This window comes from Corvus moneduloides, chromosome 3 (genome assembly GCF_009650955.1).
Source record: "Corvus moneduloides isolate bCorMon1 chromosome 3, bCorMon1.pri, whole genome shotgun sequence".
In the NCBI taxonomy this organism is placed as follows: Eukaryota; Metazoa; Chordata; class Aves; order Passeriformes; family Corvidae; genus Corvus; species Corvus moneduloides.
The window spans coordinates 47,047,567-47,071,751 of record NC_045478.1 but is presented as its reverse complement, the minus strand read 5'-3'; the positions used below and the strand labels follow the sequence as shown (position 1 = coordinate 47,071,751).

Here is a 24,185-nt window from a genome sequence, read left to right as displayed (position 1 = left end):
CCTGTTGCTAGTAAATAGTTCCATTTTCCGCCACTTCAACTTCTGCTAGTTTGGAAATAAAGATCAAACCCTACTTAAAAGAAGAAAGGCCTCTCCTATTTTCAGGCAGCCTAGATTGCTTTGTCCCACCCTAATGGCAGAAAAATAATTTTTGAATTTTATGTTTGGCCAGTCTTCAAAAAATGCTCAAGGGCAAAACATTTTCACTTTTAAAGAAGTACATTTTCATTTTTCAAAAAGTCAATCCTCATCTCCTTAGGATATATTTTTCAGGATGTCTTTACAATGGATTTAGCAAAGACATGAAAATATTGCTTGGAAACACAATAGCTAACAATTTTAATGCAGCTAATGCTAAATTACCCCAAAATGGAATAGTCACTCCCCAAATGCAAAGCTAGGCTGTCTCCAGCAATACAGTTTAGATCTGCAGCTGAGCTCAGAACTTGTTCAGTAGTATCTGTGCACTGCAGTGTCAGGCTTTCTTTTCTTTGAGATACCCTTTAAATTACAGAGCAATCAAATTAATTATGTGGGAAATGCAGATCATCTGTTATCTTACTGCTCTAACTGCTTACCCAGATACCTGTAGTTAAAAAATTGCAATGAAAGGTTCAGGGCTTCTTACATTTTTGACTTCTTATTTTAATTAAGTGTTTTCAATATGATACCAGGAAGGTTACTTCAAAATATTATGACAAGCTTTTACTGATTCTGTCACAGTTCACTATGTCATAATCTGCATTACAGTCTAAACAGCTCAGGAAATTGCTCAATAGATTATTCATTGCTCTATGACAGATTTCTTGGAAGATATAAAAAAATCTTCTACCTGAACAGATGGTTAACACTTAAAATGAAGCACTGTATTGCCAAACACGACTTCACACAGATCATTCAAGCTTTCTGACACATTAACATTTTGTAACATCACCACAAAACCCCCAAACACTCACAACCTCTCTGAAAACAGGCTCTTAAAAGCTGAGCGCTAACCACTTGTTATGAACAATGCATCTGAACTTTTAAAAAGGTTATTGCTACAAATTACATCTTTTGGAGACTACAAGGTGAGATTACTGGAGCGGTAGCAGAGAAGTTTTGTTCATAATGACTTCTAGCCTCCTTTGCCATCAGCGTATTAAACTTACTCTTAATTACTAGAATGCTCAAACTCACATATGATTCCTATCTCAGATGCAACAGACACATTTACTAGAATGACTACATGAAGGGCATGATAGGTAACCCACAATTTGTTTCCCAACCTTCAGAGGCCACTCTTTCCTATGAATCTCCCTTGCATATTACAGAAGACAAAAGAGCACAGTGACTTCAAAGGTCACCAGGCAGAAAAAAACCTGCTGTCACACCATATTCATACACAAGTTAAAAGCATTCCTCTGGAATGCACGGAGCTTGATTCTGCAACCTTTATCCAAACAAAACTTGCAGAGATATAGCACAGATAACACATGGAAAGATTTAGGGTGTGGCAGGTAAAGCAGAGCTTCCAGCAAGTCACCTGCCTGCATACCAGGCAGGAAGACAGACTGTACATCTCAAGTTCTTTTGGTTCTGATACTTTATTGCAGCCATGATTGCTAATACTTGTCTGCATTTCCAAAATTCTTTGATACAGTCTGCAAGGCTGTGAAACTCAATTTGCAATTGATGGACTCAACTAATCAAACAGCAAAGTCTATCAACTGATCAACTGCATGTGATAGCACTCATGGCACAAAGAGTTGGTTTGTTAATGGCCATGGCTAATACAGAGTTTTGGGAACCATATGTTAAAAAAACCCCAACAAACAATAAAAACCAGCACCATTGCACTAAACCACTGTTAACCTATAGGATTCACTGCAAAAGCAATGTTAATTTTCAGAACAGTTACTCTCCCTAGTATCAAAATGTATTAGTGAGCATGGTGAAAATTATCTCTATTTAACACACAAGTGAGAGAAAGAGCAAGGAATCTACCTCTGGTCAAATGCAAGAAGCCTGGAAATTAGTTTTAAACCTGGAAATTATTTCCATAACAATTTTGCTGTTGAAATGCTTAAATGCAGCCACAAGAACAAGCTATTTCTCCCTCTTTTGATGAAATGTTATCTCATGCTTTCATACTTTGTGTATCACAAAGTCAGTGCTTCCTGGGACCATCTTATCTTACTGTGAGAAGAAAGATGATTTACTGTACATATTCACTCAAACTTTACTTTTCACATTCTGTGGTCAAGGGCAGAAAATTTTATCTGAAGACCCCACATAGAAGTCAGAGGGCTGAAAAACATCTGCAAACACTATCAATTTCTATAAAGACCAGCATATCTAAAATGAAAGAGTGAATAAAAATATCACTTACATGCCACTTAGCACATTTATAGACTGTGTCCTCAGCCCATATCCAGTGTCTTTCAAATTGGAAATGATACCTAACACATTGATATTGGAACCCTTTGATCCAAAGTCTTTTTCACTGTACATTATCATATGGCAGCTTGTGAAGTCCTGTTAAAACAAAGAGAAGCACCATAAGGAAAGTGGCACATGACATCTCAGAGCATTCAGAAGATGCCTACTACGTGTTCTTGGAACTTACACCAACAATTGGTCGCAGGGACTGCAACTCCTCATCGTAGCCACCCCAGTCTGTCCAATCCCGATACGCTCCTTCTTCCAGCAGGTACTGATGGCCTTCAAACCCAGGCTTCTCGTAAGCAACCCAACTGAACAACAACAACAGCAAAGTCTGCATGTGCAAATGGACAAGTGCCACTCCATGCTTTCGTGAAGCAGGTACAGATGTGTGACATTTATTCTTTTGCTGTGAATATTTTCAAATTTAACCCTGGTGTGTGCCTCAACCCAAAAACTAGGAAAACAAAATAAACAGGGACTGGATTTGTCCACTGCAACTTCCAACCTGTGGAGTTACTACTTCAGCTGAAGGGTAAATATGACTTTTCCACACTTACACTCCTCCCAGTACTTTCATGGATCCCACTGATGTGAGTGGAAGCCTTGTCTTGTCTTCTGATTCCTTGTCATCAAGCATAAAGATCTCTGATTCTATTTCCACATGTCTTCCTTCAAAGAAAGGTTTCTCATAAACAATTACCTGTAGTGGAAATGAAGCAAAAGAAAAGTTGCAGGGAGGATGATAAGTTCTGACAATAGACAGTTCCTTTTGGATGGGCACATAGAGGGAGAATGCAAAATGAGGAAACCAACTAGTGGGATCCTTTACAAGAGGTCTTTCCACTAGAGATGCAACATGAGGGCTTGAGCATTCATTACCTATCTGCATTATCTGGATTGCTATTAATACTGTCATATATGTATGTGATGGATGCAGAAATATGACAGAAATGGCAGTTTCATGGTGTGGTCACATACAAAAGGACTACCCAGTAAACCCTCAGTAGCTGGTATACAATCAAAGCATACTTATGAATTACCCGTGTGTCGTTCATGTGCTGTAAAATAGCTTTGGACAATCAAATAAATACTGACTTTTACCTTTGGCTCCCCACTGAATTCAACTTTGCGACCACCCTGCCAAAGAAAAAAGAAGAAGAAATAATTAAACTAACTTATATATATTATGCCTACTTATGCCTAACTATATATATAAGTTATGATATATAATAATATCATAACTTAGGCAACTTGTAGATATCTTTAAGAGTCATCAATTCTTTACAAAAAGGCAGGACTAATGTGAAATATTCTTTAAAGGGCACCAGTGAAAATAAAAGGCAGATTAATGGCAGAGATGAATACAATCAAAAGTTCAAGAATTTTATAGACTAAAAAGTTTGGGTTTTTTAAAAGAGTTAGATTTTTGTAAATCTTGAAAAATCTAGCCACCTTAATATGTTATATAGAACACACAAACATAGGTCATTTAACTTGTAAGTAATAACAGTATTTTACCATTTTCAAGGGTCTCATGGACCTAATGTAGGCTTCCTTCTTCTCCCAAAACAACAAATTAGGATATTCACCAGGCTCCAACATTAAAGGGACTCCCTGGAAACCAGGTTCTTCATAAAGAAGCCATCTAAAAGTAGAGGGGGTGCAGGGACAAAAGCAAGAGATAAAAACCCCAGAACATTTCTGAACAGTAAAGAACAAGACAATATGCTTACTTCAGGAAAGAGATCATTGTATCCTTAACAAAACTTTGTTTCTTTACCACCAAAACTGCCAGCTAACAGCTGGCATACTGACAAGCTTCTGTCCCCCAAAGGAGCCACCAATAAAACATGCTTTTTGTTTGACCAGGCCAAAAAACCCAAAACAAATCAGCGAACAGTAAGAATTTCACTCTATCTTATCTGAAGGCAACCATATTTAGACTGAAATATCAAGATTTAAGGTTATTCTAGTATTTTTTAGAATAGTTTTAAAGTGCAGAACCAATTTACAAGATGTAAAAAAATCTCTACTAAACTCGACTTGTATTTGATGTAAAATCTGCTCAATAAAAAAATTCTGACCTTATGTTATTTACTAATACATAGAAAATCCTGACAACTCCTTAGAAATCTGCTTCCTCATGGTTTGTGTCTGCTAATAAATCTACTTTGAAAGCCGTAACTTCGAGAATTCTTGACAGGGGCAGCAAAAGTAGTTTTTCAAAGCTTTTTCAAAAAAAACCTTACCCAGTAATCACTTAATGGAAACAAAAAATCTTACTGCTGATCTCTGCCTAAAGATGTCAGAGTATTTCTTCAATTCAAATTTACTGATCTCAGAGAAGTGCAGTGTGGAGCAGCATAAAACACATATAAACAGCAACACTTTTTGCAGCCAACCCTTTAATCGTGTAAGGATCATAATGTACAAATCTGGTGATATCAAAGATATTAAAATAATCCATCACTCTGTCATGCATTAAAGGGAGATTCTAAGCTAATGTAAAGTGGCACGAATTGGTATATTTTCATTGCAGATACATGGCTGAAAGAAACAAACAAGGTGCTTTAGTTTTGTTACTGTCTATAGCTGAATGTTTGATATATTGTGTGCCCTGTATTCACACCAGTCAGTAAGCCCTTGGCTTGTGGATGGTCACACATGGTATTTCCAAGGGCTCAGTACTGGGGTGAATTCTGTTTAATACCTTAATATCAATGATTTGGATGAGGGGATTTGAGTGTTCCCTCAGCTGTTTTGCAGATGACAAGAAGTTGGGTGGGAGTGTTGATCTGCTGAAGAGTAAGAAAGCTCTACAAAGGGATCTGGATCAATGGGCTGAGGCCAATGGGATGAGGTCCAACATGGCAAAGTGCTGGGTCACAACATCCCCAAGCAGTGCTCCAGGATTGGGGAAGAGTGGCTGAAAAGCTGCTTGTCAGAAAAAGACCTGGGGGTGCTGGTCAACAGCAGTTGTACGTAAGCCAGCATGTGCCCAGGTGGCCAAGAAGGCCAGTGGCACCTGGTCTGTATCAGCAATAGCGTGGCCAGCAGGACCAGGGCAGTGATTGTCCCCCTGTACTTGGCACTGGTGAGGCCACACCTCAAATCCTGTGTTTCAGGATCTGTTTTGGGCCTCTTGCTACACAAAGGACACTGAGGTGCTGGATCATGTCTAGAAGGGGACAGTGGAGCTGGTGAAATGTCTGGAGCACAGGTCTAATGAAGTGTGGCTGAGGGAGCTGGAGGTGTTCAGCCTGGAAAGAATGAGACTCTGGGGAGACCTCATTGCTCTTTAGAACTGCTTTGAAAGGAGGTTGTAGCCAGGTAGTCTCTTCCCACAAGTAACAAGTGACTGGAGAAGAGGAAGTGGCCTCAAGTTGCACCTGTGGAGGTTTAGACTGGATATTAGGAAAAAATTATTCACTGAAAGAGTTGCCAAATCACAGGAACAGGCTGCTCAGGGGAGTGGTGGAGTCAGCATCCCTGTAGGTATTTAAAAGATGTGCAGTAATGGTGCTTAGGGACATGGTTTAGTGGGGCTTGGGGAGTGTTGGGTTAATGGTTGGACTGAATGGTCTTATAAGGCCTTTTCCAACCTAAAGGATTCTATGACTAAGTTCACTGCAAGAACTGACACACATGGAAGAACAAGGAGAGAGTACAGTCAGAAGATAAAGGGGCATTGACTCGTTTTTCTTGGCAGCTTTTAACAAACAACAATTAAGCATGAACACTGGGAAACTTTATGATGATACAACCACACCCACATGGCAAGGTGACTCAGCATCAGAGCCTCCCTCACCTGCCAATACAGTGAACTATGTCATGCCTGTAAACGAAAGGCAAAAACCCCCCCACCCTGCAACATGCAAAAAAGCAGCAGCCATCTGCTGAATTTCTCATGGAAGCAACTTCTTTCTACTCTGGACTAATGAACAGATATCTGAGAAAGACAGTTGAAAAATAATCTATTTCACTTCCTGGTGCGAATATTAGTCTGCTTTCCTTCAGGGATCCAAACGCAAGGGAGAGATGTTAAGACAGCAAGAGTTTACGTGGATTTAGTAAAACAGTGCTGTTACACTGATGCAAAAAAAAGAGACAGCTCAGAGATGTGCACAGGCTCTGCCTCCTTTAAAATAAAAAATTGTAATTTTACTAGTAACAGATAGCTTTTAAGTGACACAGAAATAAAGTAGAGAAGTAGATGGACTTAACAATCAACCTCCAAATAACGTATCTGATCTCATTACTCTTGCGAGACATGTAATTTGGATTAAGGTTGCAGTTCACAAGAAATAACTTCCCATCAGAGAACCAACTACTTGGACATCTTCAAATTTGCATATATACCAAAATGCTTCATTTTTTTCCACAAGTCAAGGTGTAAATATTTACTCAGATAAAATACCCTTTGGCTAACAACAAAGAGGTCCATATATCATGTGGCATATTTGAAACATCTTTGCAGTGGTATGTAACACGTGCCTTTAGCTGGGCAGTTTTTGATAGTTAGACCACTTGCAGCAAGGCAAGTGCTATCAGTGCCCAAATGTAAGAGCTAACAACCAAGGTCTGTACACCCTGTAAGAAGTTTTGCAGGATCCAACATGGTTGGAAGTGGCTCCAGTCTCACTTTTTCTGAAAGAAGCCTCTCTCTTCTGCATACTTTTCCCAGTACTACTTTGAGGCATGTTTTCCATAATAAACAAACTTGTAAATCATTAAGTCATGAAAACTAATATTGGTTCAGCGCCTGGAATTTTCCTTAGAGGCCTCCTTTCTCATAAAAGCTTGCTGGGTTCACAATATTACCCTCCTAACTCAGATGGCCAGATAGTTTCAGGTGACATAACATATTTGTCTTAAACATCATCATAAAAACCCAGATCAAAATGCACTATGAAATACAGGAATGTCACGTATGGACTCTCCAAAGCACTAAGCCATATTTTATAATAGAAGGACTTCAAAAATTTTCTTCATTTAGTAGGTTGATTTCAAGTTTAGAAGAAAGCAAGTGGGAAATGTGGTCTTATTATATATATATATATATATATATATATATATAAAATAACAGTTCATTCCCCACCCTCACTTATGGTAAGATTGCTTGAATGAGAAACAGCAAGAGAGGCAAACTCTTATTCCTTGGCTACAAATACGCTGGGATTATTCAGTATTTGCTACACGCAAGCAGAAGAAAATCTGGCTCTAACAAAACATTCTAAGAGGTCAGACTTCCCAAGAGTGAAGCATTACAGTGATGTACTAACACTACTGTCAACAAATACTTCCAAAATACAGGACTAGAATAAATACAGCCCGCTCGCAAGTCTGACAGGTGTAATCAAGGGTTTGAACCAAATTCTTTTCATTGCACTACACATTCATACAGAGCTACATACTTACATGCCCCAATGTACTTTAATAGAACAAGTCTTCTGAGTGGTTCCAAACACCCCTGTTTCTTCAGTGTCATCAAAAAAGGAAGTCACGATTCCTAACCCTTCAGGCTCTGTATACAAATCAATTTGGCAAACCCTGTAATCCTGAAAAATGAAGATTGCCATAATCACTTGATCTGTGCTGTGAGTTCTGTAATTACTGTGCATAACTAAATCAGTTTTGAAACACCTGTTTATTTTAAATTGTTTCCCCCCTTGTCAATTACTACTGCTATTAGATGCCTATAATAAAAGTATAGATAAGCCAGTTTGCCTGTCTCTGTTTGAACCAAGACAGTCAGTCAATCTCTCTTCAGCATTTACACTGTTTACTTTCTGCCATCTAGGCAGGAATGCATCTTCTTTCATCAGTTAACGTCTCCTCTAGCAAATTAAATCCTAAGATAACACCAAACAAGCCATCCTTGAAGAGAACTGCAACTTAAACAAGAACTGTAGTTACAAGCAATACATATTCCTCCTTTTTCTTTCCTAGTCAAATAACTTTATAGCTCGTGCTTGTTTTGGCAACCTGCAACTGTAACCGCTTAATGGTAGGTTAAAAGTGCATGTAGAAAGGCTGTTGCCCCATGTGTGAAACTCACTGGTAAGTTTGCCCATACCGGGCAAACCAAAGTTTGGTGTTTGACATTGAAGTTTGTATTGAGTGCAAATTTGGTTTGTATTGGAATAAAAAGAAAAAGCTGTATTTCAAAAATACAGAATTATTGATGGTTTTCTGGGATGCTTTTCCTGAGACTGACCAGACTATAAACCATATGCTGCATGTAGCATTTTGGTGGCTATTCTAATAAAGCCCACCAAGTTTCATTCCAATCCTATCCTTCCTGTTGATGTTACCACAATCCCCATTGCGCAAAAGCCCCCACATGCATTTTGTGATTAAACATGAAATTCAGCATGGAAGATTGTTTCATGCAATTGTAGCTCATGTTACACTTGTGTCCTAATAGACCAATCACACTCTGTATCAGTATAAAACATCACTACACATTAAGTTCCATGCAAGATTTTTTTTTACTTGTATTACTTGCCTTAACAACATGTCTTATTGAACCGATCACTGCAGGCTTTTGAGACTTGCAGTCACTTTGCTCTTCGGAAGTACCTGCACCCCAAATATCTGTGAGTTCCAACTCTCCTTCTTCCAATGGAATAGAAGGGCCTTCAAAATTTGGTTTCTCGTAGAGTATCCAGCTTAAAATAAATTTTAAAAATCTAATTTTTAATGGTGCTTTATCAAGTGATTTGCAAAAATCTTGTTCCCACTTAAGACATTGTTTCATACACAGTGCTGTTTCCAGACCCTTCCCATTTCCCCAATACAGCTTATTTGCCCAACACTGCTGATGCAAGCCCTTTCCAACCTCTGTGATACCTTTAAAAGCAATTATAAAAACAAAGATGTCTACTGCTGAATCGTACTTTCACAAAAAACTCCTCCACCTTTTTAAATCAATAATTTGGAGCAGCAAGGACTACTGTCTCTGAAGACCAGACTTTGTATGAGATACTAATCATAACCTATGTGTGCATCAGAAAACAATGACACTGCAGACTGCTGCATCATGTATAAACAGACAAGTTGCTTGGATCCTGTGAACAACAGCCTGGAGTTCCACAGGAGCTGGCGTAGATGTGCCAGAGACTGCTCAGAAGACAAGGATAACTTCATTTTTAATGGCAGATTGGAATATATAACTAAATAGGAACTTTATCCATCTGCAAATACAAACCCTTCACTCAAGCTCTCAATGGAAGGAGGAAAAAACCCTCTAGACCACGCTGGAAAAGACAACCTGGTTTACACAGATCAAAAGGTTTTCATTCCAGTTTTCTAAAGCTAAACAGCAATCAGTGTGCTTCCCAGTACCTCCTACTGCAGCTAGCCCTTGTGTCTGCAACTTACTATCAGATAATTACTTTTGAGAACCTGCTATTTGACTGCATTATAGCCTGGCCACAGCATAACTTGCCATGCTAGCCACACTACTAATGGCCCCTCTGCTGATGATGCTATGAAGAAAGTAGGAGATGAACTTGTTTTGAATTACTCTTGAGCAATATAGCTTTTAGAGAAAAATCCCTCCTTTTGTCAAGAAACAGTCAATTATCCCTATAGCATCATCTTATTCCTTTGGTCATGAAATTAATCATGTAAGACCTGGCTTTAAACTTGTTTGCTAGCCTTTTAGTCCAATCCAAATACCATCCAAGAATCCCTAACGACCAGAAGAGATGAAGGGCAAAATAGCTGGACAGAAATCTGTCATTTCATCCCCCACCTATGCCTGGTGAAATCTTGCATCCCTCCAGATGGTAACACTCACTCAACTGGTCAGTAAAATAGGTTTTTCAGCTCAGAACTTCCTGTTGCAGAGGTAAAATGCTGTATTTCTTGCTCACAGCATGTTACATTACCATTTACAAGGCAGATTTACTGTGAATTACTTGCCAGTTCTGTTTCAAAACATTTTTGGAAGAGTAAAAATTGATCTCTTACCATCCTCTGATGACTTTAACTAAAATTGTGGGTGACAGAACCCAAGAACTGCAATCCGGAACATCATGAAAAACTTCAATGCCAGCTTTTTGATAATCTGAGTCACAGTATATCACCAGCTGTGTTAAAAAAAAACAAAACAGAAAAACACACCAACAACATATAGTTCTATCTTCCTAGGCTTTACATACAGAAAGGAACAGTAAAACCATTAAAACTGATCTTACCTTGCCAGGTCTGGGATTGATTTTACTTTGTCCATTTCTTGGAAGTGTCTAATAGACAGTGAGGAGAGAAAAATCACAAAAAAACCCCACAAAATCAAAAATTTTCAATAATTATACTCAGCTATAAAAAAAGGTCTAGTAGAACAAAATAAAAACTACTCTGAATAGTAAAAGCTGGTAACCTTTCAACTATACCTACTTACCGCTTCCATCTCTACTTCCTCTTGCAGAGCACCTTGCCATAAATGTATAAATTTACATGCTTTTTTAACCTCTGAATTATCATCTCACTGAAGTCGACTAACGTCAGATTTGAAGCCCTTTAAAATCCTCCGGATTAGATTTCTATATACTCTAGGAGTTCAATACCAAGAGACTACTTTAAAAATTGGCATTGATAAATGCCAAGCTGTACAATGATAAAGATGAATTTAAATGTCTAAAAGTGTCAAGCCATAAAACATGAAGTATTTTGAAGGAATAGATCATAAGGCTGAGGGGGCATGATGGCACATACATGTATGAGCTAACTAGCATAATCAGTTTTGTGATGAACACCTTGTAACAGGTTTCCTTAAAGAGCGTGAGACTGTGCACTAAGCGACAAACTAAAAATATTCAGAACAAATAAAACACACTGAGGTGTACAAAAATCGAAAACAATGTTGAAGTCAGCAGTAAATTATATGATATAGAATATTTGGGAAACTTGTGGTTGCATCACGTCATCTTCAAACCAATAAAGGTAGCATCGAAATTAGGTGTTTGGTTTCCTAGCAAGGACATGAGTGCTCATTCTGGGACAGGGTCCTGCTCTTCTAGGAATTATTCACACAAACAAAAAGACCAAAGCAGATCCTGCCCCTAAATAGGCAACCAGCAATATGTGCAAGGAATTAACGAGAACATAGTAGTTACCATGCAGAGCAGGCAGTGGTCGTAAGACAGAGTTCTTAACCACCACCAGGTTTTTGTAGGCATCATCGAGACAGGTTGAAGCATGACTGGTTTTTTAGCCTGCGCTTCAATTCCAGTTCAAACTTGTTCTGTGTTTTGAGGAATGCCAAAGTCATTGTTTTGGACTACCCTTACTCTTTCCTTCACATTGCCGAGTAGCCATTGCATCACCACTTTCTTAGTCAGTGGAAGATGCACAGTAAGTACGCCTCATAGAAACATTTTTGATTCCCAACTTGAGCAAGATAATTCAGTCAGCAACAGTGCCACACTGCCACAGAAGTCCAGAAACCCTTTGAAGCCTAAAGGGATTCTCTCAAGTGCAGTCTTAGGTATGTACACACTCCTCTGCTATAACAGGCCTCCACACTCTACTGCAAAACTGAAACCACTCAAGAACAACAGTTTAAGTAGCAAAATCCAAACTAAAACAGTACTAGACATTTAGCTTTAAATTCAAGTTTTAAATCCAAGCAGGACTGTCAGAGTAAGAAAGCCTGTTTAACTGGCAACATAAACCTACACTACTGTAAATTTTCATCTCCACACTAATTAAGAAAACTTCCCGTAATAGCCTACGTTCTCAAAACTGCAAGGTACCATGGATGGTTGCCTCCTGCAAGGTGATGAAGAAAGGGGCTATTTCTACTACCTCACTCCTTTTAGTAGAACTGTTACAGCAGATAACCATTAGCTTTGGAAAGTATTTCTCCAACTTCTTACATGCTGCGTCAATTCCACAGGTCACATTCATGTGGCTATTAAACTTTGGAAAATGTATTTCTTCCCATGGTTCTTAGATCTCCTGATTATAGTTTTCCTCTCAGGTCACAATAAGGGCTTACATCAACAGAAATAGCAAATACTACAGGGCATTTGTTCATCATTTTAAAAACAGAAATTACAAATATATTCCACATTAAAGTTGCTTTGAAGGGAAAACATAGGTCTGTCTTCAGTCATGAGGAACAGATGCTTGTAATCAGAGCAAGGGACAGCCCTCTGCTGTAACAGCACTTTCAATAATGCCTACTATCCAGCTCTTAAATTATTCTTAAAGAATATATATTTTTCTGCCAAACGCATGGGAATACAACAGAAGGCTAAAATGAAAAATTTGCTCTGTTACTTATTTAACAGTACAATGGCTGAATGTCTTGTTGGAAGAGAATACAGATTACTGTCAACAGAAGATTTCTGAAGTTCACAGAAAGCATTCTAGTAATTTGCAATAAAAAATTAAAGTTAGCGTAAGATTTGTTTCAATATAATACAAAATCAAGTACGAAGACATATTCAGACATATGCTTTTCATTCATATTTGCAAAAAGTCTCAAAATAAATACCCCTTAGTCATGTTGATAGATGCCATCTCATTTTCAGATAAAACTGGTACCATACCTGAGTTCACCTCAATGTATTTGTAAACTATATGTATCCCAAAGAGGGGAAAAAAACCAATGCATGCACATTGCCTTTCGAAAACATAAAAGCTGGATAACTTTGCAGGCAGCTTTTAAAAAACACAATACTTACATCCACATCTAATAAACCAGGGGGGACATTTGATTCATATCTGCTTGTCCCTAACCAGCTGGAAAAACTTTTTTCAGGGTTGCTGTAGTTGGGCATTTGTAAACTTAGCTCTTTTTTTGCACTATCTGCTTGCAGGAACTTCTCCACAAAACTTGGAAACTTCATATCTGAAAGAGACTGAATTGCAAAATCAAAATTAACAGTCATTCAGCAGCAGACAAACATTGTTTCATTTCCTGAATGATCTTTATTACCTCAGATTTTTGAGGCATGATGAATGGCCCAGAAGCATCCTGTTGTAAAGGAAGCATCCCTGAGGAGTCAGTTGCAAAAGTTGTTGTGTTATTTACTGAAGTGACAGAAGGACTGTAAAACTTTTCTTTAGAAGACAGCAAGCTTGAGAAGAGGGAGCTTTTTTCAAGCCGTGATCTCTTAACTTCACCATCTGTACAATCAGTGTTCTCTTTTCCATTTATTTCTTGAGTAAAGGCAGGTTCCTCTCTACATGACTGAAGAGACTTGAATATGATACTTTGCTCTGTTGATGCACGCTTGGGCCTGACTCTGGCTATTGTTTCCAGGCTTTGCATTTTAATTTGTTGTGCTGGTAACAGATCCTGTGTTTTTTCCCTCCTCAGTCCCAAACCAAAAGTAAATACACTAGGATCAAATACTTTCTCTAAGTTATCTTCATGAATTGGAGGCATTGCAAAGTGGGGTGCTGGAGACTTTGGAAGCTTTGATCTCTTCTTTTTCTGGGGTAAGCAAACTGAGGTGTCTAAGTTTTTTATTGTTTCAGCAAACTTCTTCATGTCAGATGGGGAATCAAAAATGCTGTCATCTTCAGCAGATCCATTACAGGTTTTGCCTGGGCTCTTTTGTGTGTTGGTGTTGTGCTCTGATTCCAATATACTGTCTTGACTGCTGTCGTCATACTGCAGTGCTGCAAAATTCAAATCTCCTGGCTTTACCTTTTTATCTCCATTTTCCATCTTGTTAAATTCTGATCTGGAAACCTGATGAGATGGTAGAGGATATTTATCATTATTGCAAGGTGATAAAGCCTCTGTGTTTGGCAGCATCTTTTCTTCATTTCTGTGGAATTCTGAGCTTGTGTAATTTCTTTGGTAGAAAGGATCTTGAGCATTTTCACTTTTAACAGGTGAGTGCAAAGACAGTTTAAAAGGTGAACTTTCTTTCTTTGCTGTGGTTAATTCTGGTTCTGGTTGCTTCAGAGAGGCACTACTAGCATCACTTTTGCTGCTTTGGTTAAAAAGGGATATGGCAGCTTTTACTTTAAGTTCTGGTGTCTTCCCAATATCCTCATAGGGGGCAAAGCCTTCTTCATTTTTGCCTTTTAACTCTGCAGTGCTTTCTTTCTCCTGCGTGCCGTTCTCAAATAACTTCTGACGACTGCTTTGCTTATTTAAAATTTTATCAGGCTGTTCATTTTCCTTAGGTTGTTTTCCAAATTTCAGCTTTGCTCTGCCAACGAATGTGCTTGGTACAGTACTATTTTTTGAGGCAGGGATGTCAGTAGGCCTCTGACTCTGGTTAGCACATTTGTTTTCAAACAAGGAAATTTTGTTGGCAATGTTGCTGTTAGTTTTATTAACTGGTTTTTCAAGAATATCCTGCTCACTTTCTAAGCTGTCTTGATTTGTAGGTGTTTTAAAATTCAGCTCTATGTTCTTCGGTTTGGCTGGACTACAGGAGGCAAAGTGACACAGAGTGACAGCTTTAATTCATCTTGAACAGGCTTGTAACAATTTTCAAAACAATAAAATAGAGCATTATAAACCATAGACTTAATTTGAATTTTGGTATCTCAAAAGGAATCAACTAAAAGAGGTGTAACTACATGGATGAAAAAAGATTAGACACTAAATAAGGAACATATATTTCAAACATACTTAGTTCTTTAAGGTTAGTAAAACAAAAAACACAACAGCCTACAGCATCTGCAATTGAGGCAGAGAACACAAGTACTTATGACTGACAGAACATTAAAATTTAGTAGTGAATAGGGAGAATAAATTATAAACATGCAATTCCCTGCAGAGTTTAGAAAACAAATCCCAATTCATTAAGGTGATAATGAGTTGGTTAACATTTGCATATTCTCTCCAATGAGTTTTGAAGATGTCTGCCCAGATTCTTTTTCTGCACCTACACTGCAGAAGCAACCTTAAATTGAGTGAAAGAATTCTTCCACTCTCATTAGTGCTTGCAGAAAATGTCAGCTGTCCCCAAGCACTGCATCACCACCTTGGCTAAGCAAACACCACATGTGAGCACTCTTCCACTTCCTTCAGGTAAACTTAGCTAACAATTTAAATTGTGTAAACTAACCCTAATAATTTCACGAGAATTGAATTTGGAAACATAAAACTTCTCTGTCAGAGTGGACAGGAATGCATGTACAAGTACATAGCATACAGTGCTCCTGTGCTATGGCAGAAGGCTGCTGATGCGTAGCTGAGTGTTTCAAGCCTCCTTTCTTCTGAATACCTACAACCAGGAAAAATTATTTGTCCATGTAACTTGCTACTGCATACTGTACAGTATGGATGCCAAAGAGCAGGAGCAGAGGAAATTTCCAGCTGCTGAAGCATTTTGTGAAGTTTTCCTTTCTCATGCTTTAGCTGAGAAACAGTGAAAGACGGTTTTGTAAACTAACTCTCTATCTTGCACCTGCACGGTCTTGTTTTGGTTCACTGAAGAAAATATTTTGAAATAGGCGTTGTAGCATTCAGCCAATCACTCTGGGAGGTGTATGGTCAAGCAGCCAATAATGTCATTTCTCTATTGCAAACCAAGTTATATAAACGAGGTGATAATTAATTAACTAATCCCATTTATCCTGGGCTTGAATTCCATGTCATGATTCTCACCGTCCCTGGGGACAACAGCAACAGTACAGTATGAACAGCTGTGAAGATGCAAGGCAGATGGCTTCAAAATTTATCAGTCAGATCTATGGCATGTCAAAGAGCCCACCATCACCTCAAAGACAGTCCTGTTCTCCAAAGAGGAATCTGGGGACACTCAGTGATAGGGGAACACTGCCCTATATGAAAACTGACAAAGGTGGGAGATAAAAAGAAAATAGCGTGCAGCAATCTCCAGAGTCCCAAATGTTCTACCAATCAATGGATGATTCCGGTATTCCAGTACTTTCTTCTTTTTTTACCTACACAAACTGTGTTCACTGAGTTCTCAGGCAGCTGTTTAGCTCAAGAAAGAGGTGTGAGATACAGGAACAACCCAAAAAGTGAGATCCTTTCCTGTCTTCCTCAAGCAATCCATCCCAAGTAAGAAATTAAACCCTACTAATGCAAGACTCCCCATTGTACAAGCTTTATTTCTTGGGAATACCACGAGGAACAAACTAACTGAAATAACAGAAGGAATTGAAAATAGTTACCTAAGAATCTATACAGAGAGCAACTGTTAAAAATCATAGACTTTTAAGAGGTTGGAATGGATCTTAAGAGATCATCTAGTCCCAGCTCCACTGCCAGGGGCAGGGACACCTCCCACTAGACCAGGTTGCTCAAAGCCTTATCCAACCTGGCTTTGAACACTGCCAGGGCTGGGGCATCCACAACCTCCCCAGGCAACCTTTTGTAGTGTCTCACCACCCCTAAGTAAAAAGTTTCTTCCCTAATATCTAACCTAAACTTCCTGTCTCTCAGTTTTCACCCAGTACTCTTTGTCCTATCATTACAGTTCCTGGCAAAGAGTCCCTTTCCAGCTTCCCTGTAGACCCCTCCTTCAGATACTGCAAGGTTATGATGTCTCTACACAACCTTCTCTTCTCTGAGAAGGCCCAACTCCCTCAGCCTGTCTCCATAGGGAAGGTGCTCCAGTCCTCTTATCAACTTTGTGGCCTCCTGTGGGTTTGCTCCAACAGTTCCATTTCCTTCTTATCATCATGTCTTTTCAGAGAAGACTTCCCAACAGTGCTCCCTGTAACTACCAGCCTACTCAAGCTGGTTCACAGCCGGAAGGCTCTTATGAAGAATGCATGATCAACAAAAGAGGAAATAGCAAACTTAAAAGCAACTGTCCGTACTTCAGATAGGTCCTAATAAAACACGCTTGGAAAACTTACGGAAGAACAGAAAAACAAAATGTTCCTGAAAGAGGGGAGGTATGGAGGGAATTATCATACAGCATTAGATGAAATACATTGAGGCCCTACTTTTGATTTTAACTACATCTGGTTTTTCCTAAGCTTTTAAAAATTAAATTATTCTATGATTTTTCTCTTTGGAAAATGAACATAGGTTGCAAGGGACCTCTAAAGGTCAGCTAGTCCAACTTCCTATTCAAAACAGGGACAGCTTCAAAGTTAGATCAAGTTCCTGAAGGCTCTGCCTGACCAAGTTTTGAATCACTTCACGGATCAAGATTTCACAACCTTCCTAGTGAAGCATTGCAGCAGGGCAGCCACTGTTGCTGTGAATTTTTTTTGCCTTATATGCCAATAAAACTTCACTGTTACAACTTGCAGCTGTGGCTGTTGTCCCTTCACTCTACAGCTCAGGGACAAATGTGGCTCTGCCTTCTCTATAGGTAGTGAGAGATGACTGAGGTCTACCTGTATCCTTCTCTTCTCTCAGTTGAAGAAACCAAGCTGCTTCAGCTTCTCCCCATATGTGATTTGCTCCAGAGCTGTCACCTTCTTTAATGGCTCACCGCTAGACTCATTCCAATTTGGGAACATCTCTCTTGTACCAGAAGAGAGTTGGAAGGGGAGGAAGTGCTACAACTCAATATAGGGACCCAAATGCAGACTCACGAGCACCAAATACCTTGTCCTTTGACCTGCTGGCTATGCTCCTGCCTATGGAGCAACAGGCTTAGCCTTCACCTGCTACAATGCCCTACTGACACGTGTGAATTTCCTGCTCACCAGGACCCTTCATATCCTTTCCTGATCAGAAAAAAAGAATGTACCTATCCTCTTCTTTTACCTGTATTTTTAAGAGGTAATACTAATGGCCCAATTGTCTTAAATTCATTCCCATTCCACCCTTTTGTCAGCCTGTCACTTGTGCTACTACATGCATTTATTTCAACATAACAATACATATCTTCCCGATAAAATCCATGTCTCTTTGTATGCCCTGACACAAGTAAGTTTAATGGCTAGCAGTGATACTTACCAACCACACCTAAAACCTATTTTAAATGAAGAGCTAACCCCTCAAAGGTATAGCTTCAAGCTTTGCAAATTTATGCAGAAACAACCACTTCAACACTTTGTATTTTATATTCTGCAGTATTTCTGTGCAGCAGCCGCCAAACAGCTGAGACCAAAGAGCAAGAGAAAGCTCAGCCCCGCAGCTCTACTCACTACAGCTGGCCTCCTCTAACTAATCTTTTCATTACACCTTTTTCCACACTACAAAATACTGATTTTAAATACAGCCAAAAGATGCACTTTATTGCAAGAACTGAATTTCTAAGCTTGTTTAAAAGGAGATGTTGTTTGAGTATCCTTTAAGTACAAGTATCCTTTCATCTCATATGGGGAAAAAGCATTGAAAGATGGATTCACTTAACAGTACAAATGCTTTTCCTAACAAACAGTCCAATGTGGCTGATTCTTACTACCCATTCCTGATCTGCAACGCCAGGAACAAGCAGGCACAAGAGAAATACCAATGTCCTTCTCTTTGGCTACACCTTGCAGCTAAACTGAGAAGCAAGCAGTTAAACCTCTCCCAGTCATAAATGGAAGGTGAGTCATACGTCAAGCATGCAACTGGTGCCAAAAAACTCTGATGCCAAAATATCAGATTGAGGTGAGCAAAGAAAAATGGCATGTGAAAAGAGCAGAATAATTCAGCAAGTGGGCTTAAATGTAAAGGCAACTACAAAACCATGTCTGAACATAAAGTATGACAACTGAAGCCAAGTTTTCTGCTAAGCACATCAAAGTAACTACTGCCTGAGGTTTTATTTGCCAATTAAGGCTTACCATCAACCTCATTTTAGTCTCAAATCTGATAGGTTTCCCTTTCAAAAGCTAGAAGCAAAGTATCCAGTGGCTTTCAAGTTATCCAGTACAGAGATATAAATGGAGAAAAGATAGAAAATGCTATCTTTATTTACAGGAAACCTGCATTTCTGGAGGTGACTGGAGAAACTGACCTGTTTTGAAATGGTTTCTAAAGAAATTTGATTCCCAGAATTGGCACAATGTCATTAGTAAGAGACACCGTGCATTTTTAAGGGAGAACTACTTGTATTATACAAAATCCATCTTACAGGGGGCCAAGGAACCTGTAAGTAAATGTGTATTTTTCAACGTGAAAGGAATTAATGTGAACTACCTAACAACAATTTTTTAACCTTTGAAAATGGGAAAGTTATCTTTTCAAAGCAATAACTAGAGAACAAAAACACACCATCTTCTAGTAATGGCACCAACTTTTCCTTTCCCATTTTACAGCACCTTAAACCACAGCCAGGTTTATAGTTCGTATGCTCTAATGAATGACTACAAATTATACCAGATCACCTGAGCATGTAACTCTGGCTAGAGAAAGAGTTTGGTGCTGTGCAATGGCAGCTTGAGATGCATCAGGAACCTTGCAGGCAACACGGCAGTCTACACCCAGGGCTAAAGTCCTGATAGCAGCAGATAAGGCCAAGACACAGTGTCACACACCTGACAAAATGGGATGAAATAGAACAGGCTGTTTATTCGTTAAAATTTGGTCTCTTTTAGAAAGGACACCTATCTGTTACTTTATGAGTACAGTAAAAGATAATTCATTGTACAGCAAGCCCAGGAGATACAACGAAAAATGAAATCCAGCTATGCAGGCACTTATAACTTCATCATCACTATAACAGAGAAAAAACATCATCACTATAACAGAGAAAAAACAATATGAAAGCTACCCTTTCTTTGAAGCTACGAAGATACAAACTCAGGAGTTTAAGATCTGCAATCTATACTGCCAGATGGCAAAGCATCACCAAGAACAAAAACGCCACAGTTTAACTTTCAATATTCGGCTTTTTAAATTTAAGTTACAAATTAACAGCTCAGATGTAGAGTGTTACAAATTGTGCAAAGGAAATTGCTCTGTGCTTCTCAGATGTGGGAAGCATAACTGGAAACAGAAATGTCTCTTAAACCATCACGTTGAACCTTCACACCTCTCTAAAACAATGACAATTATGAACACACGGTGTACCTCAGGTGGGCCTACAGGATTCGGTGTACCCCAACACCTGTACCTGAACATGCCAGAATGAGGAGTGCAATAGCACACAGCACACAGCTGTGACAACCAAACAACAGAAATGAATAACACAATAAAATCATTCCCTGTGGATGAGAATGCAGAAGAATCCAAGAAATCAATCACTGGCCTCATACTAGTGATAACAGCGAACTTTATAAATACAGCCAATTCTTTATAATCCTAAGGAAAGTTCTGATCACCTGTTTGACAGAGACAGTTTCTTCAAGTGTAAAACCAAATACTGGAAACGAATATATGCATAATTCTGCAAATACCTGATGTTATTCACATGCATCAAAATTTAAATGATTCATCCTGCACATACTTAAGAAAGCAACCATATGTATTCAAATCTCTGGAGTGTGATCAATCATATAATTTGAACAATCAAGTTCTACATTGCATCCTACATTTCTTCATAAAATAATAGCAGAACTTAGGCTGTTTCATGGAAAACCTGAACACATTTCTTATTCAAAGATTTTCACATACAAAATATTCAACCACATTCTGATTTGGTTACAGAGCAAAAAATAACATTAAGGTCAACAATAGTTGAATTATTCTGATCCACAACAATGATGACTGAGCAGCTTTCATATATGTTAAGTTATTCCATATAATGGAATGGACAAAGACATTCCCTATCCATTTAAAAAATGAAAAAATGAATTATTTTTCTAATACATGCAGACTACAGTGCTTGTTAAGTGGCAGCTTTAATTATGGTAACTTTTTTTTTTTTTAAGGCAGTTCTTAACTGAAAACAATTTAGGTTGATAACAGATACACAGCTGGTGTTTCTATAGATTCTATACCCAGACACAAGCAAAACTACAGCTACAAGGACAAGGTAAACTTGTTTGTTACTTACAGGCTAATCTTTGTTGTAACTGTTCTGGAAGCATCCAAACTCTTCAGCTTCGACGTGTCTAAATCAGAATTTGTCTGTCTCTCAGCTGACAGACACAGGTCTCCATTTTTAATCCCATCAGTATGCAAGAAAGCTCTTCCATCTGGACCATTACCATGCTTTACTACCTTGGTATCATTTCTGCCTTCAGCAAACACCAAGGCATTGTCTTCTGTCTTAGTAGCCAAAGAAGCTTTGGGAGACTCCAAACTGTCTTCCCCAAAAGCCACAGGTATAGCTCCCTTTTCCACTGAAGTTCTTTTTGTTACTGGGTTGGTCTCTGGCAATGCTAATGGTTGCCTTTTTGAAGAGTAATCTTTCACCTGACCCTTCAATCCAGTAGGGGAAATGGGTACAGAATCCGACTGATTCTTTTTATATGATCTTCTCCTTGCAGAAGTTGTGTTTGAGATCTGCTGCTTGCCCTTGTCAGCTTCAGCTTTAGATGCCCCTTTGTGAGCAGATCCAACTTTTAGGTCCTGATTATTACCTGAGGAAGAGGAATTTCTTTCAGGAGTCTGTTGAAGAGACCTCACTTTTCGTTCAGAGTTTATTATCTTGTCTGAAAACACCTCAGAATGGGCATCATCCTCAAAAACAGGTTCTTCTCTTGCCGTATTCTCAGCCTGGTTTCTCTCTCCATTTGGAATGTCACTAGATGACTGAGACTTTCTCCGTTTTCCAGATCTTTTACTAGCAGATTTTTTATCCATTGTGTCTGAATCACTACAATTTTCTTCTGATTTGAGAGTCACGGGTTCATTAAGGAGTTCGTCGGTTTTCCTTAGATAGATATCAACTGTTAACACTCTAGCAGAATATGCGTGTTCACTCGCTGCAGATTCCAACTCGTATGGCAAATCCTTTGGTTTTGCATGCCCAGGCTCCTCAGACACCCACGTGCTCACAAGCTGCTTGTGGCTTAAGATACTCTTTTCTAAGTCTTCACTAGACAAATTTCTCAAGCTCTGTATGAAATCTGGAGTTGTGGAATTACTTATATCTGTGATGGATTCTTTCTCCAGTCCCAGTGTTTCCACATTCAGGCTACTCTCACAGAAAGAGTTTTTAATGGTTTCACTGCTGCCGCTCCAATCTGCTGACCACTCACTGTCAGAAGAGACTCCCCTACTACTCCATTCTGAAACTGTATCGTGATACAGTGGTCTTACTTCCCCACTGAAAGTATATTCCTGTGCCTCGGAAAGGGCGCTTATGTTTCTCACTTGTTTCTGTACTTGAGGAGCTTCGTGTCCTTCTCTGAAGTGCCTACAGTATACTGGCTGTGCCCCGTGAGGAGAACCTGACCTCTCACCCTTATGATGCGAAGTGTGTTCTAGTGAACTTTTGACATTTTTCCTCTTCCCTGTACCAAACAAATTTCCAAGTCTTTCCAAAACAGGTTTTTTTTTATTTTCTTCTCTGGAAGGATCTGGAAGGTGTGAGGTGGACTACAAAAGCAAACAAACATTTGGTTAATGTCAAAATTGTTTCTGTGATATGTTTGTTTGTTTTAGCACCATCTATAAATTAAAAGGACACAGTGAATAGAAACAAAACAGCTTACTGAACAATACTAGCTCTCGAAAAAAAAGAACAAGAAAAACAAAACCCTTGCAAAACAATTACAATTCCACAATGCTTCTGTATGTTTTTACCTGCATTTGTTTACAAGCGTGCTCATCTTGCCTTATGATGGCAGCATTATATGTCCTAAATCTCAAACTTTTGCACAATTAATTAACATCACCCAAAACATTACAGAAAAGCATCGTGGTGCCTGCAAGACCGGGGACAAACTTCATGTCAACGTTTTCCTTATGAAAACAAGAGTGGGAAGTTTAACTTTCTCTGCATACTGGCTGAGTCAGTTTTCACACTTGTGCTGGTAGAGAATAGTTTCAAAGGTGTAAGTTGTCTTACCATTCATACATTTCTCAATAATGAAGTTCAGTAAATATTTGGCTTGTGTTTTGGGCTAAAATACCCAGAACTATAAAAGTCACTGCATCATTCAATGAGCGTTACTGGGTCAAATACTGCCCTGGATTACTCTTGGTGAAGTTCTGCCTTACAACTTCTAATTAACATGGTAAACAGGAAACACGCAACAGCATCGCCGAGTACACATGCATATTTGCATTTTAATACATTAGCCCTTTTTACATGCCGGTACGATGAATACTTGTTTTGAGACGTCTATTTCAAAACACCGCGAGTATTTTCTACTCCGGCGCACCAGACCCTCGAGGTGAGCGGGTTCCCTCGGCAGCACGGACCCTGCTTCGTCAGTTTCCAACTCGTTTCTTGCTGCAAACGCTCAGACCGCCTGTCAGCGCCCAGCGAATTGCCACTGCCCGGCGTCCCCCCAGCGCGGGCCGGCGCTGAACCCCCGCGCCCTCCGCGCAGCCCCGCGGCCGCCGATCCCTTCCTCGCAGGTACGGCTGCGGAGAACCGGCCCAGCACCACCTCACCGGAGGAGTCACGGACCCCGGTCCGGGCGTTACCAGAAGGGTGAAGACGCCCGAGGCTGCCACTATCCTCCCCCGTCCCAAAACGGGATAAGCAGGAGGAAGGTGCCGTGGCGGACTTTTATTCGCCGCCGGCCGCGCCGCATCCTCGCCTCGCCTCCCCATCCCGCCGAGCGCCCGACACTCACCGCCCGGTTCGGCTGGGTTCGGCGGCCCCTGCGCGAAGCCGCCCCACGCCGCTGCCCCGGCGCCGGCCGTCTGTGCGCTCCGCCTCGGCCCGCCCCCGCAGCCCGCCCCGAGCCGCCGCCCCGCCGCGGGCAGCGGCTCTACCTGGCCGGGCCGCCCCTCCCGGCCGCGGAGGGAAGGGCGGCGGCGGCGCTGGACCGGCCCCCAGCGAGGGCCGCGG

General features: G+C 39.8%; 1 protein-coding gene across 3 annotated transcripts in view; it reads right to left on the bottom strand.

Annotated features, from left to right (window-relative positions):
• CRYBG1 (crystallin beta-gamma domain containing 1) overlaps window positions 1-24,185 on the bottom strand; it is a 99,160-nt gene that overhangs the window by 22,489 nt on the left and 52,486 nt on the right. For 2 of the 3 annotated variants that reach the window (XM_032101373.1, XM_032101374.1), the window contains 12 exons: window positions 21,270-22,759; window positions 13,379-14,831; window positions 13,125-13,301; window positions 10,632-10,679; window positions 10,405-10,523; window positions 8,936-9,098; window positions 7,846-7,985; window positions 3,946-4,072; window positions 3,529-3,564; window positions 2,985-3,127; window positions 2,609-2,735; window positions 2,372-2,517 (listed from right to left, as the gene is read on the bottom strand). In XM_032101373.1, coding sequence (XP_031957264.1) covers window positions 2,372-2,517; window positions 2,609-2,735; window positions 2,985-3,127; window positions 3,529-3,564; window positions 3,946-4,072; window positions 7,846-7,985; window positions 8,936-9,098; window positions 10,405-10,523; window positions 10,632-10,679; window positions 13,125-13,301; window positions 13,379-14,831; window positions 21,270-22,759 — 4,169 coding nt within the window. Of the gene's footprint in view, window positions 1-2,371; window positions 2,518-2,608; window positions 2,736-2,984; window positions 3,128-3,528; window positions 3,565-3,945; window positions 4,073-7,845; window positions 7,986-8,935; window positions 9,099-10,404; window positions 10,524-10,631; window positions 10,680-13,124; window positions 13,302-13,378; window positions 14,832-21,269; window positions 22,760-23,967; window positions 24,064-24,185 lie in introns of those variants that run through there. The other variant, XM_032101375.1, reaches the window with a different exon arrangement.